The sequence below is a fragment of the Hypanus sabinus genome, chromosome 11 (genome assembly GCF_030144855.1).
Source record: "Hypanus sabinus isolate sHypSab1 chromosome 11, sHypSab1.hap1, whole genome shotgun sequence".
Classification (NCBI taxonomy): Eukaryota; Metazoa; Chordata; class Chondrichthyes; order Myliobatiformes; family Dasyatidae; genus Hypanus; species Hypanus sabinus.
Window position 1 is genome coordinate 26,656,625 of NC_082716.1, and position 15,615 is coordinate 26,672,239.

The 15,615-nt window shown below is 39.3% G+C and overlaps 1 protein-coding gene across 8 annotated transcripts in view; it reads left to right on the top strand.

Moving 5' to 3' along the window:
• The window catches only part of LOC132401776 (paralemmin-2-like), a 128,664-nt gene that overhangs the window by 62,991 nt on the left and 50,058 nt on the right, over positions 1-15,615 (top strand). For 7 of the 8 annotated variants that reach the window (XR_009514703.1, XR_009514704.1, XR_009514705.1 and 4 more), the window contains exon 2: positions 8,487-8,532. The exons of the other annotated variant lie outside the window; for it this stretch is intronic. Coding sequence is in view for 4 of the 7 variants with exons in the window: in XM_059983967.1 (XP_059839950.1) it covers positions 8,487-8,532 (46 nt within the window). In the remaining 3 variants the exon portion in view is untranslated. The remainder of the gene's footprint in view (positions 1-8,486; positions 8,533-15,615) is intronic. 8 annotated transcript variants of the gene reach the window in all.

Consider the following 15,615-nt stretch of genomic DNA (forward strand, 5'->3'; position numbering starts at 1 on the left):
AGGTTTAGAGAAAGTGTCAGCAAATAATTCATATTGCCTCAACAATGAATCACAAAGGGTAAGAGATGCCATTATGGGGATTATGGAGTTGGAACCTAATGAGTTGTTTTTTTTTTGTAACATGGTTATCTTTGTACTGCTCTGGGACAATACAATATACAAATACAATGTGTGAGTAACATATCAGGAAGTGGGAATCGGGGGCAGGAAGTAGATCATTTTGACATGTTTCAAGATCGCGGTTAATGAACTATTTGTCCAGAAGGCAGTGCTTATGTTGCTCCTGGATCTGATGAGGGTGACAGATGCAATAAACACTGCACCGTTCTTCACATTGTTAAATTTCAATGCCATTGCTCAAGTCCTCCAGACAAGTCCTAATCTGAACATGATGCAAACAGCAATGGAATGCAACCAGAAAGTGCTGACATATCTGGCTCTGCTACAAATTTGGATACTGTGAATCACTCTACAGGGAACTGTGTGTGTGTTCTGACTTAAATAACACAACTACATCAGTGGTGGTTTGAGCTTCCTGCTATCAACAACAGGAGAGAGAGAGAGGGGGAAGGAAGCCAAAAGAAAGGAAGATTGAATGAAAGAAAAAAACAACAAGAGAAATAGAGAAGAAACTTCACAAATGTAAAGACAGACTTGCATTTATAAAATATATTTTATATCCCAGTTAACACATCCCAAAGCACTTCACATTTAATAACGTGCCTTTGAAGTGGTGTATAAGAAACGTTGCAGCCTGTTTGCACTCAGCAAATTCCAGAAACAATGTGACACTGACCACATGATCGGGATATTTTTTAGACTTATTGTGATAACCACTGAGGTTCAGTGAGACTACAACTAGAGTTTATAGGTTCAGGGTGAAAGGTGAAATATTTAAGGGGAACCTGAGGAGAAACTTCTTCAATTACAGCAGGAGTTCCCCAACTTTCTTTTTTTGTGTCATAGACCAATAGTATTAAGCAAGGGGTCCATGGACCCCAGGTTGGGAACCCCTGATTTAGAGGGTGGTGTGAGCATAGAATGAGCTGCCAGTAAGGTGGTGGATGCAGGTCAATTGCAGTAGTTGAGAGAAGTGTGGATGGGAGGGGAATGGAGGGCTATTTTCCAAGTGATAGTTGATGGGAACTAGGCTGAATAATGGTTGTCTCCTTTCAAGTGAATGGAGGCACTAACCTGCCTCAAGCTCTTAGAGTAGATTTACAATTTTGTTCTTAGTCATTTACATCCCCAAGAAAGCAATGCAAGTACTGAATAGCCTGTTTTTCTGCTGTAGTGCTCCTCAACTCTAAGACCTCCATGACTAACAATAGGTTTGGGCACAAGAGATATACAAGAGATATGGTATTACTCTAAAATACCATAAAATCTTTTACATCCACCTGGGAGAACAGATGGGGTCTTAATGTAACATCTCCTCCCAAATGTTGGATTCTACCTCAAACTTAGTGGTGCATAAAACCTTCTGTGCACAGTATAATGATGTAAGCATTCTCTTAAGAAGCTGCCATGTCTCACAAACCAGGTACAGAGACAATGAGGAATCTGCCAGCCTTTTCTCAACCCCACTTCCTCAGGGATGCAAGTGGCAAAGGAGAAGGATGTAAAACAAGGAGAAATCTACTCTAAGAGCCTGAAGCAGTGTAGTGCCTTCTGTCATTTGAATAAAAACAATACAGGACTTTTAATTGCAATTGTTGAATTTATTTTAGTGTTTCCGAATGTCAATGACATTCAAAAATATTGAAATATCTGAAAGGTTTGATCATCATATAAGCCAAAACACATGCACTGTAGAGTGGCCTGCTAGCAGAGAGGTTAGCACGGTGCTTTACAGTACAGGCAACCTGGGTTCAATTCCTGACCCTGCCTGTAAGGAGTTTATACGTTCGCCCTTGACTGTGTGGGTTTCCTCCAGGTGCTCTGGTTTCCTTCCACAGTCTAGACTGCCCAGACACACTGTTGGTGTGTTAATGGGTCATTATAAATTATCCCATGATTAGGCTAGGGTTAAAATTGGGGTATCGCTGGCGAGCACAGATCGAAGGGCCAGCAAGCACTATCCCATGCTGTATCTAAAAAAAAAACATGCCTCAGATAGTTGTCAATGCTTTGTCAACTATTTTGTGCCTAAGGTTTGTTCTGAAACACCTCTCAATTCAGCACCCTCATCCCCCTGCCCCAAATGTCGTCACTGAGCAGGAGTGTGCCACTGAGAATAAAACGAACTGCTACAAAGTTACTCTAGTCGGGAAGGTGACTGAAGACAACTTAGTCTGGAAATCAGCCATCTATCACATCAATGACTGCAAAATCAAAATCATCATCTGAAGGATATAAACAGAGTAAACATTTAATTTGTAAATATTAGCTTTATTAGCCTCATGGACATTGAAACATTGTAATATACAGTGAAATACATTGTTCGCAGCAATGACCAACATAGGGTGTGCTAGGGGCAGCTGCAAGTATCGAAATTCAAAGTACGTATATGTCACTATATACAACCATGAGATTCATTTTCTTGAAAGCATACTCAATAAATCCATAATAAAATCAGTGAAAGACCACGCCAGCATGCATAAGACAACAAACTGTGCAATTATATAAAGAAAGAAATAATAATAATAAATAAAAAGCAATAAATATTGAGAACATGAGATGAAGAGTCCGTGAAAGTGAGTCCTTAAGTTGTGGCAACGTTTCAATGACAGGGCAAGTGAAGTTGAGTCAAGGTTATCCCTTTTGGTTCAAGAGCCTGATGGTTGAGGGAGTGTCGCCACGTTTCTTCCTCAAACGTAGCATGCCCACAACTTGTTAACCCCAACTCTACATATTTGGAGTGTGGGAAGAAACACTCTGGGGTTCTTCCCCTGAGAACCCAGAGGAAACCCACGTGGTCATGAGGAGAGGAGAATATACAGATTCCTTTCAGCGAGTGGCAGGGATTGAACCATGATCTCATAGTTGGCACTGTAAAGCGTTACGCTAATCGCTACACTACCATGCCATACTACCCTTAGGTTAAAGCCAAAAATAAAACTATTATCAGGGCAAATTGAACAAAATGTGGACTTACAAACAGCAATTATTTACGCGGTAGTGTTTGCATTCTGATAATGTGTAAAACAGACATTTAAATTTTGATCATTACACTTATGATGCAGTATTATTTATGCAGAGACTAAGTCCTTTCATCAAGAATAAGCCAAAAGGTTATTGTTTATGATTCTAAATTAGGTTGATGATTCACCACCAGACAGTGTTGACCCACATGGCCAAAGAAGGTCTCCCTCACATTGGGGCATGCAATTGATCAAGCCAGCATTATAAACATGGCTGACTGCATTATACAAGAAACTGATCAGTTGCTGAAGAGCAGACATTCTTTCTAAATCTTTTTATTAATATTAATAATATGGACAGAATACAGATGATATATTGATAAAGAAATTACCAACATACACATTCCATTACATATGAAAAAAAACATACATAATAGTTACAATATAAATGAGTTTACCAAGACATAAGCCATAAGATATATGTATGGACTTAGTAAATCTAAATATTTCATAATGTATAATATAAAAAAAACAGAAAAAAGAAAGAAAAAAAAACAAAAAAAAATTATATAATGCAGAACTAGCTAATCTAATCTAATAACTATAACTAATAAGTAATATAAAAGAAAAAAAAAACAAAAGAGAAGGGAAAAAAAAGTGGGCTGTTTATAATATCTCACAAAAATAAGTATTCATCAATGCCGTCACTTCCGGTCCTCTCAAAATACATAAGCTAAAAGCTGGGAAATCAAATGAACTTGGCACAGGGTCATATTACATCATATGAAAATGTTGAATAAATGGTCTCCATAACTTTTCAAATTTAATAGAATTCTCAAAAGTACCACTTCTAATTTTTTCTAAATTTAAACATAACATAGTTTGAGAGAACCAATTAAATGCAGTGGGAGGATCAATTTCTTTCCAATTCAACAATATAGATCTTCTAGCCATCAGAGTTAGAAATGCAATCATTCGACGGGCTGAAGAAGATAAATGCAGTGAATCTAACATTGGTAAACCAAAAATTGCGGTAATAGGATGAGGTTGTAAATCAATATTCAAAACCGCAGAAATAATATCAAAAATATCTTTCCAATATTTCTCCAAAAATGGACACGACCAAAACATGTGAGTTAAAGACGCAATTTCAGAATGACATCTATCACAAATAGGACTTATATGAGAGTAAAAATTAGCTAATTTATCCTTGGACATATGGGCCCTATGTACGACCTTAAATTGTATTAGTGAATGTTTGGCACATAACGATGATGTATTAACTAATTGAAGAATTCTATCCCAATTCTCACTAGAAATACTAAAACTAAGCTTTCTTTCCCAATCCTGTTTAGTCTTATAAAGAGGCTCTGAACGTATCTTCATAATTATATTATAAAGTTTTGAAATAAACCCTTTTTGAAAAGGGTCTAATTCAAATAAACTCTCCAAAGTATCTGAAGGCACAAAATTTGGAAACGTAGAGAGTACAGAACTTAAAAAATGTCTAATCTGTAAATATCTAAAAAAATGAAATCTCGGCAAGTTATATTTGTTGGATAATTGTTCAAAAGACATGAAACAATTATCTAAAAATAAATCAGAAAATCTTAGTAATCCCTTAGTTTTCCAAGCTGAATAAGCTTGATCTATAATGGAAGGGTGAAAAAAAACAATTAGATACAATAGGACTATTTAAAACGAATCGAGTCAACCCAAAAAATCTCCGAAATTGAAACCATATACGCAATGTATGTTTAACTATCGGGTTGTCAATTCGTTTCGGCAATTTAGAAAGAGCAAAAGGGAGAGAAGTCCCTAAAATAGAACCCAAAGCATAAGCTGATACCGATTTAGTTTCTAAACTCACCCAAGAAGGGCCAAAAGATCCACCCCCATCTTTCAACCAACATAACAAATATCTAATATTAACTGCCCAATAGTAAAATCTGAAATTAGGTAATGCTAACCCGCCTTCCTTTTTTGTCTTCTGTAAATATGTTTTACCTAACCTGTGATTTTTATACTGCCATATATATGAAGAAATTTTAGAGTCAACATTAGTAAAAAAAGATTTCGGGATAAAAATTGGTATCGCTTGAAAAATATATAAAAACTTAGGTAAAATAACCATCTTAATAGCATTAATCCTATCTATTAGGGATAGAGACAAAGGTGACCACCTAGTAAACAAACCTTTAATCTGATCAATTAAGGGTAAAAAATTAAATCTAAATAAATCTTTATGGTTTTTTGTGATTTTGATCCCTAAATAAGTAAAAGAGTCATTAACTAATTTAAAGGGTAAATTTCCATAAATTGGGACCCGTTTATTTAATGGAAACAATTCACTTTTATTAAGATTTAACTTATACCCAGAAACTCACTAAATTGAGCTAATAATGATAAAACTGCTGGAATGGATTTCTCCGGGTTAGAAATGAATAGTAATAAATCATCTGCATACAAAGATAACTTATGAATATCTGTCCCACGATTAAAGAGCAGACATTCTGACATCAGACTGCTTTAGAATACTGGCAATGACCAATGTCTTCTGCAACATCTCCACTCTATACAAAGTTAATAATGAGTAAAGATTGTGACACAGTGCAGTTGGCCACAGTACTCTGAGCTGGAGCCAGGCAGAAGAAGGGATGGAAAATGTAATTCCAGTACCAGTCACCCCATCAGGCCGATTGCTGATGCTACTTAGAAATCAGCAGCCACTAGACACTCACTCCTCTTCAAATTCCTAGCGGATTGATGTGGGCATCTCACCAGCAGCCTGAAAATAAGGAACAGGCTGCGGGTGGTTAATCAGAAGACAATAAGGATCCTCCAGTCTCAGGTCTCAGAATTCCCCAATCACCCACTGTCGTGCATCACTACAGTCTCCACACTTCAAAAATATATTGTTAGCTGTAACTTTTGCTCTTTCGGGGATGTAAATATCACTGCAGATACTTCACAATTTACAAATTCAGGTTCAGATTTACTGATCACCTACACTGAAACATAAAGTGAAATGCATTATTCGCATTGGCAACAGACACACCCAAAATTAAGCTGGGGGCTGCCCGTAAGTAATGCCACACATTCTAGGCCAACATAGCATGCCTACAATGTTTGCTCTCACAAGTTCCCTCAATTCCCAACACACCCCCCCCCCATAGATTCTACTGCTCTGCTACACACAAGAAGCAATGTATTTTGCCCAGTTCACCCACCAAGTGGCAGAGCATTGGGAGGAAACTGGGAAACTCAAAGAAAATTCACAAAATAACAGCAAGAACATGCAAACTCCACACAGACAGCATCAGAGGTCTGGATTCTACATGGATTACAGGAGCTGTGAAGCAGAATCTCTACCAACTGTATCACTGTTCTACCAAAGAATTAGAAACGTAGAAAATCTACAGCAGAATACAGGCCCTCCAGCCCACAAAGCTGTGCCAAACATGTTCTTACCTTAGAACTACCTAGGCTTACCTATAGCCCTCTATTTTTCTAAGTTCTGTGTACCTGAACAGGAGTCTCTTAAAAGACACTATTGTATCTGCCTCCACCACCATAGCTGGCAGTCCATTCCATGCACTCACCACTCTCTGAGTAAAAAAACTTACCCCTGACTCTCCTCTGTACCTACTTCTTGAGGAGACTGAGGTCCTTTAACATCTGCCGGACGATGCTGAGGATGTTCTATGAGTCTGTGGTGGCCAGTGCTATCATGTTTGCTGTTGTGTGCTGGGGCAGCAGGCTGAGGGTAGCAGACACCAACAGAATCAACAAACTCATTTCTAAGGCCAGTGATGTTGTGGGGGTGGAACTGGACTCTCTGACGGTGGTATCTGAAAAGAGGATGCTGTCCAAGTTGCATGCCACCTTGGACAATGTCTCCCATCCACTCCATAATGTTTTGGTTAGACACAGGAGTACATTCAGCCAGAGACTCATTCCACCGAGACGCAACACTGAGCATCATAGGAAGTCATTCCTACCTGTGGCCATCAAACTTTACAACTCCTCCCTCGGAGTGTCAGACACCCTGAGCCAATAGGCTGGTCCTGGACTTATTTCCACTTGGCATAACTTACTTATTATTAATTAATTATTTCTGGTTTTCTATTGCTACATTTCTATACTATTCTTGGTTGGTGCGACTGTAACAAAACCCAATTTCCCTCGGGATCAATGAAGTATGTCTGTCTGTCTGTCTGTCTTCCAAGCACCTTAAAACTATGCCCTCTCGTGCTAGCCATTTCAGCCCTGGGAAAAAGCCTCTGATTATCCACACAATCAATGCCTCTCATTATCTTGTTCACCTCTCATCCTCCGTTGCTCCAAGGAGAAAAGGCTGAGTTCACTCAACCTATTCTCATAAGGCATGCTCCCCAATCCAGGAAACATCCTTGTAAATTTCTTCTGCACCTTTTCTATGGTTTCCACGTCCTTCTTGTAGTGAGGCAACCAGAATTGAGCACAATACTCCAAGTGGGGTCCTATATCGCTGCAACATTACCTCTCGACTGTTAAACTCAGTCCCACGGTTGATGAAGGCCAATGCATTGTATGTCTTCTTAACCACATTGTCAACCTGCGTAGCAGCTTTGATTGTCCTATGGAATTGGACCCAAAGATCTCTCTGATCCTCCACACTGCCAAGAGTCTTACCATTAATACTATGTACTGCCATTATATTTAACCTACCAAAATGAACCACCTCACACTTATCTGGGTTGAACTCCATCTGCCACTTCTCAGCCCAGTTTTTCATCCTATCAATGTCCCACTATAATCTCTGACAGCCTTCCACACTATCCACAACACCCCCAACCTTTGTGTCATCAGCAAATTTACTAACCCATCCCTCCACTTCCTCATCCAGGCCATTTATAAAAGTCATAAAGAGTAGAGGTCCCAGAACAATTGAGGAATTCTTTTATAAAAACCCATTTTTTCTTTCATTCTGAACTTCTGAAATATGCCCACTTTGTATCTTTAATATTAGTTGTACATGTTAACTCTTCAGTAGCATTCTGCATCTTTGGTCATACTGCAGACATGCAATCTTTTTCCTATCTGTAAGAAACCGTATTTTCTCTTTAATGCTGGATAGCAGGAAGCTGTCTCACCTCCTGAAACAATTGAACAAAAGGAATTCTGGGCCAAGGAGAACATATGGTCTGTCACTCAAATGTGACAGTCAGGCCAGCAATCTGTTTCTGCAACCTTCATCACATGAGCCTGTCTGAGTCAGGCCAGTACCATCATCTGCTGGGAGACGTCCTGACAAGCCAGGAATACTCTCCACCCCAGCTGCAGCACACGCCTGCACTCCCGTCTCCCTCTCCTGCTCATGTTCGCCAGCCATCTACTTTTGCTCTTTCTGTTTTGATTTAGGATGGACGAGACTTATCTACTGAAGGAAAGACTACAAGCCATCACTGTAAGTCCTCTAAATTTGCCTTCTGTGTAATCCAATCGGTGTATTGTTTGTAAGTATGCGTGAAGGACACTTTCAGGTCAAAGTCTCCAAGGACCTTCAACTTCAGTTAAGTATTCCTTTCTGGCAGGAATTAGTTAATTAAAAACTCTCGATGTTTATATCAAAATATTTTCCACGTTTGTTTTCTCCCTGTACAGTGGCAGAATTGTATATTTTCATTGTTGGATTAAATAACCATTGAAGTCGAAAAATGAAGAATTGAAATCTGCAAGAGAGTGTAGCAGAGGCATGTGTCCCTGCAAATGATTTTTAAAATATCTGTTTTCGTGTGATGTCAGAGTCTGAGGGCCAGCCACTTTCTCCTAGTTGAGACTAAAGCCTGATGCCACATCAGTCTGCTTATAACATTTCTCTCAATGGCATGATGACATTCTTGTAATAACCATGGTCTAAAAGATTTTTATTGTGATTTTTCAAAATATGTTACAGCAATAGGAAGACAGATGTTATACATGGCTGACTGGATACCTCCTCAAAGTATTAGTTTGGATCTCATTTAGTGACCTACATAGTTAAAATATTTGAAAATATATTTGCTATGTAATAAATGCAGTTAAGATAACTGCATTTGCCATAATTACTTGTAATTGGAAATGATTATTCTTGAGTGTCTACTGAATAATGTATTAATGACAGCCAGTGATTTGATCATAACATTAAAAACCTAATTTAGAAATTGACACAACATAACATTATCCAGTCTCTAAGCCCAGAAAAACGTGTGCTGTACTGTATTTGTACAGAAGTGTCAAGCATCAAAACCTCTTTAGAAAATGAGGAAATAAATCACTCTTGCATTGTTTCATAATACTCTTCCCCTCAAAAAAAACAAATTTTCTTTGAGATACTGATTTAAGTTTTAATGCCGGTTAAAGGTTAATTTTAATTGGAAGGGTATTTTAAGAGCCTCTTATATAGGTACATGGAGCTTAGAAAAATGGAGCACTAGGAAAATTCTAGGCAGTTTCTTGAGTAGGTTACATGGTCGGCACAACATTGTGGGCTGAAGGGCCCGTAATGTGCTGTAGATTTTCGATGTTCTATGTTAATGTCTCATAATTGTTTTATCTACCTGAACCTACCTGTACAGAAAATGTCGTAATAATGTTAGCAGTATGGCAACAAATAATTATCACATAAGAGAATAAAACCTCAGTTTTGAATGAACCATATCTCAAATATGAAAAGATTTATAGATTTGTAAAAATTAATTGAAAAGGGAATAGTATTAGAATACTGGAAGGCAGCTAAGGTTGTTCTCTCACTAAAATGAAAGAGGTGGAACAACTCCTGAAAATTGTATACAAAATTGCTTACATCAGTTAATTGATTTTTTTTACTAAAAGATGTAATCAACTGAAATTCAGAAACCAAAAATATATCAAAGATTTCGCCAACACAAATTTCCAAAGGGAAGATCACATTCAATCAAGCTTATTGAAATCTTTGAAAGGTCAGGACCAATGTAGGCAGGCAACAATAATGCAGCAGCTGCATTTCATTTGGATTTTGAAAAGGACTTTGATAACGGAAAGCAATAGGCGATTCAGAACATGTGGAGTCAAGGAACAGGTGCCTATTAGTTAACCACAAAAGAGAGACCAGAAGGTTTGGATAGCTACTCATAATGGCAAAATGTGTGAGGTGGTTTTCCACTGGAAGTGTGCTGGGACCACAATCACTCAAAATTTATGTTGATGAATCATACTCAGGAATCAATGCATAAACCTTAAAATCTGCAAAGGTGTCCAGCCCCAGGGGGTTAGTTCTTCACTTATTTATGTGGTCATTTATTTTTTAGAATCTAGACATCACTGGAATATATTGTGCATCATTTATTGCCCTAGAACAGGTCAGGTGAGCTGTCCCTTTACATGGAGGAAATAAAAGCTGGGTAAGTGTACATCAATAAGGTGTGGGTGGGAGGGTACTGTAACACAGACCCAATAACAGTGAAACAACAGTGACTCTCCAAGTCAAGATGGTGTGTATTTTGAAGCTGACCATGTGAGTGGTGATGTCCCCATGTGACTGGTGTACTTAGCCCTAGGTCCCAGAACACAAGATTCAAGAACAATTATTACCCTTCAACCATCCGACTCATGAACCAGTGTAAATAACTTCACTCACCTCAACTATGAACTGATTCCAGAACCTGTGCACTGACTTTCAAGGACACTGCAAATAACCATATGACATATGACCATATAACAATCACAGCACGGAAACAGGCCATCTTGGCCCTCCTAGTCCATGCCGAACCCTTAATCTCACCTAGTCCCACCTACCCGCACTCAGCCCATAACTCTCCACTCCTTTCCTGTCCATATACCTATCCAATTTTACCTTAAATGACACAACTGAACTGGCCTCTACTACTTCTACAGGAAGCTCATTCCACACAGCTATCACTCTTTGAGTAAAGAAATACCCCCTCGTGTTCCCCTTAATTATTTATCTAATTATTTAATTATTTATTTCCCTTTTTTTTTTGTTTGCACAATCTATCGATTTTTGCACATTGTTTGTGAGTAGATTTTCATTGATTTTATTGTATTTTATTGTATTTCTCGATTCTACTGTAAATGCCTGCAAAAATTTCAAGATAGTATGCAGTGACATATGCATAATTTGTTAACAAATTTACTTTGAACTTTGAACACTCTTGGTGGTAGAGGACACAGGTTTGAAAAGTGCTGTTAGAAAGACTGGGCAAATAGCTCCAATGTGCACCAGTGGTAGAGGAAGTGGTGGTTTAGGTTAAAGGATGGGGCACCAATCAAGTGGTTGTTTAATACCAGATGGATTCAAGCATCATGTTGGAATTGCACTCAATGAGGAAGGTATAAAATATTCCATTCCACTGCTGGTTTGTGACTTGTAGATTGTGGAAAGACTTTAAGGTGTCAAGTGCTAAATTATTTGTTCAAGATTCCCAGCCTCTGACTTGCTTATGAAGACACAGTGAGAATGGTCCAGACGCACTGCTGATTAATGATGAACTCTGGGATATTGATGTGAAGGGATTAAGTGATAATATTGACTTGGGATATGAGGGATAGATGTTTAGATTTTCTTGCTAGAGATAGTCTGGCACTTCTGTAATGTAAATATTGTCCCTGAAGGTTGGCTAGGCTCTGCTGCATGCAAACATGAACTGCTTCTATTGCTGAGAAATTATGAACAGAATTAAACATTGTGGTATCATCAACATATATTGTTACTTCTGATTTTATAGTAAAAGAAAGATTTTTATTGGAGCATCCAAACACAGTTGAGCGTAGGCACTGCCTCAAGGACCCCCTGAAATTATATTCTAAAGCTGGAATGACTGCCCTCCAGCAACCATCCTTTGTTTAAGCTATGACTCCAATTATTAGAACAGTTTCCCCTTGATTCTACTTAATGTCATATTTACTAGGACACCTGATACCACTCCCAGTCAAGTATTGCCATAGGCATTTATCTTGCCCATCCCTGCAATTTTGTTGTTTGGGTCCTTACTTGGACCAAGGCTTTGATGAAGATGGAAGCTCAATATTTTTGGCTAAACCCAAACTGGACATAGAAACCTAGAAAACCTACAGCACAATACAGGCCTTTCGGCCCACGAAGTTGTGCCGAACATGTCCCTACCTTAGAAATTACTAGGCTCTCTATTTTTCTAAGTTCCATGTACCTATCCAAAAGTCTCTTAAAAGACCCTATTGTGTCCACCTCCACCACCGTTGCTGGCAGTCCATTCCACATACTCACCACTCTCTGAATAAAAAACTTACCCCTGACATCTCCTCTGTACCTACTCCCCAGCACCTTAAACCTGTGTCCTCTTGTGGCAGCAATTTCAGCCCTGGGAAAAAGCCTCTGACTATCCACACGATCAATGCCTCTCATCATCTTATACATCGGTAAGCAGGTTTCATTTAAAAGCAGAGACATAAAAACTTCTCATAAGCTTGTTCATTACTGAGATATGACAGACTGAGCAGTAATTTCCTGCAATAGATTTGTCCTGCATTTTGTGAACAGGGCAGTTTTGTCAGGTAGGTATGGTTACCATGGTTCACATTTTCAGGTAGGATGACTACAATGGAAGAAGAATATAATAGATTACTGAATTATTTTGAAAATATTATAGAATGAGCCTGTCCATTTGCCCCTACTGGCCTTTGTCAGTAATTATGGTCTATTCAAACTTCCTGCCTTCCATCTTCACATAATCCTCTCGACAAATCCAGTTTTTTTTTTTTCTTTTCAATCATACAACTAACTGACCCATAAATATGCCTATGCTTCCTTTTATTCATTTAAGTAATGTTGCTTTTACCAGTGAGTCAGTATATAGTTGCCGATCCATAGGGTGGTGGTGAGCTGCCTCGTTAAACTGTTTCGGATATGGAAGTGTGGAGATTACCATCAATGTTGTTGCAGGATCTTTGCCCAGCAGTGTTGAAGCGCTAGCGATATGGTTCCAAGCCAGCATTGTGTGCAGCTTGAAGGGCAACTTCCTGTTGGTGATGTTCCCACGGTTTTGCTGCATTTGTCCTCTTGGCTGGTAGAGGTTGTGGGTTTGGAAGGTGCTGTCTGATGCATCTTACTGATTTGCTGTTGTGCATCTGTAGATGCTGTAAACTGTTCATAATGTGTTTCGGCAATGGAGTCATAGAAACAGAACATAGAAAACCTACAGCACAATACAGGCCCTTTAGCCCACAAAGCTGTGCCAAACATGTCCTTACCTGAGAAATTACCTAGGGTTACCCATAGCCCTCTATTTTCTGTGCTCCATATATCTGTCCAGGAGTCTCTTAAAAGACCCTATTGTATCTGCCTCCACCACCGTCGCCGGCAGCCCATTCCACGCACTCACCACTCTCTGCATAAAAAAACTTACCCCTGATATCTCCACTGTACCTATTTCCAAAGCTGTGCCCTCTCGTGTTAGCCATTTCGGCCCTGGGGAAAAAGCCTCTGACTATCCACACAATCAATGCCTCGAGTCAGTGAATAGTTGTGGATGGGGTGTCTATGAAGCATCGAATGCTGTATGTCTCCAGTGGGTCTTTGTACAGTTCACAATACTCCAGTTGTGTTCCAATATGTGTAAACTTCAACTTTGCAGTTCTATCACTCTTAATATGAAACCCAAAAAACAATTTTGCTTTTTCCATTGCCATACTAACAAACATCTCCACTTATAGTGATTAGTATATCCCATCTATCTGTATACTTCATGTTAGTCCTGACTGTTGAGAATTTAGTTTCCTTTTTTTGGTACCTCTGTTATCAAACACAATGAAAAGTTTTTGATTTGTTCACTTGATGGCCCGGACCATTGTAGCTCTTAGCTGGTTGTTCATTGGAAAATGATGGCCAGGTGTTTAATAGGGGTCTTTTTGTCTTTGCTTGCCTACACACTGCAGCAGAAAAGTCAACGGCAAGCTAAAGTCAGGGGCAAATGTATCCATCCTCTTGCTCTACTGCTGAGGGCAGGGGGCCGATCAGTTTTTATCTAAGAAAAGATGTGCTGGAATTGGACAGGGTCCTGAGGGGGTTCGTGAGAATAATTCCAAGAATGAAAGGGTTAACATGTGAGGGTCATTTGATGGTTCTGGGTTTGAATTCTCAGAACCTTAGAAGAATGACAGGGGATCTCATTGAAACCTATCAAATATTGAAGGGCCTAGATAGAGTGGATGTGGAGAAGATGTTTCCCATAGTGGGGAGTCTAGAACCAGAGAGCACAGGGCACAGCCTTAGAATATAGGGACAGCCCTTTAGAACAAAGATAATGAGGAATTTCTTTAGCCGGAGGGCAGTAAATCTGTGGAATTCATTGTCACAGATGGCTAAGGAGGCCAAGTCATTGGATATATTTAAAGCAGTGGTTGATAGGTTCATGATTAGTAAGGGCGTCAAAGGTTATAAGGAGAAGGCAGTTCAAAGTACATATATGTCACCATATACAACCTTTAGATTTATTTTCCTGCAGGCATACTCAATAAACCCAATAACAATAATCGTTCATTATGTGCCATGTCATATGACGTAAGTGATCATTGTCTTTCCATGACAATGATGGTTCTTGGCAAATTTTTCTACAGAAGTGGTTTGCCATTGTCTTCTTCTGGGCAGTGTCATTATAAGAAGTGTGACCTCAGCCATTATCAATACTCTTCAGAGACTGTCTGTTTGGCACCAGTGGTCGCATAACTAAGACTTGTGATATGCACCAGTGCTCATACAATCATCCATCACCTGCTCCAGTGGCTTCATGTGACCCCGATCGTGGGCTAAGCAGGTGCTACACCTTGCCCAAGAGTGACCTGCAGGCTAGCAGAGGGAAGGAGTGCCTTACAGTCCCTTTGCTAAGATGTATCCCCACCCGACTACCCAAAATATCCATAATAGAATCAAGAAAAGACCACACATACGGAGCAGATAACCAGTGTGTAAAATACAACAAACCATGCAAATGCAAAAAGAAAATAATAATAAATAAATAAGCAATAAATATCGAGAACATGAGGCAAAGTGTCCTCAGCAAGAGACCATAGATTATGGGAATAGTTTAGTGATGAGGCAAGTAAAGTTGAGTGAAGTTATCCCTCTGGTTCAAGAGCCTGACGGTTCAGGGGTAATAATAATTCCTGAACCTGGTGGTGTGAGTCCTAAGGTTCCTTCCTGAGGGCAGCAGTGAGAAGAGGGGTGGCAAGGGTTCCTGATGATGGATGCTGCTTTCCTGCAACAACACTGTGTAGGTGTGATCAGTGGTGAGGAGGGCCTTCCCATGGAGAACTGAGCCATATCCACTACTTTTTGGAGGACTTTCCATTCAAGGGCCTTGGTGCTTGTGATGCAGCCAGACAATATATTCCTGGGTACACATCCATGGAAGCTTGTCAAAGTTTTAAACATCATGCTGAATCTTTGCAAACTTCTAAAGTAATACTGTAGAGGCGCTATGTTCTTTCTTTGTAATTGCACTTACATGCTGGGCCCCGGACAGGCCCTTTGAAACGG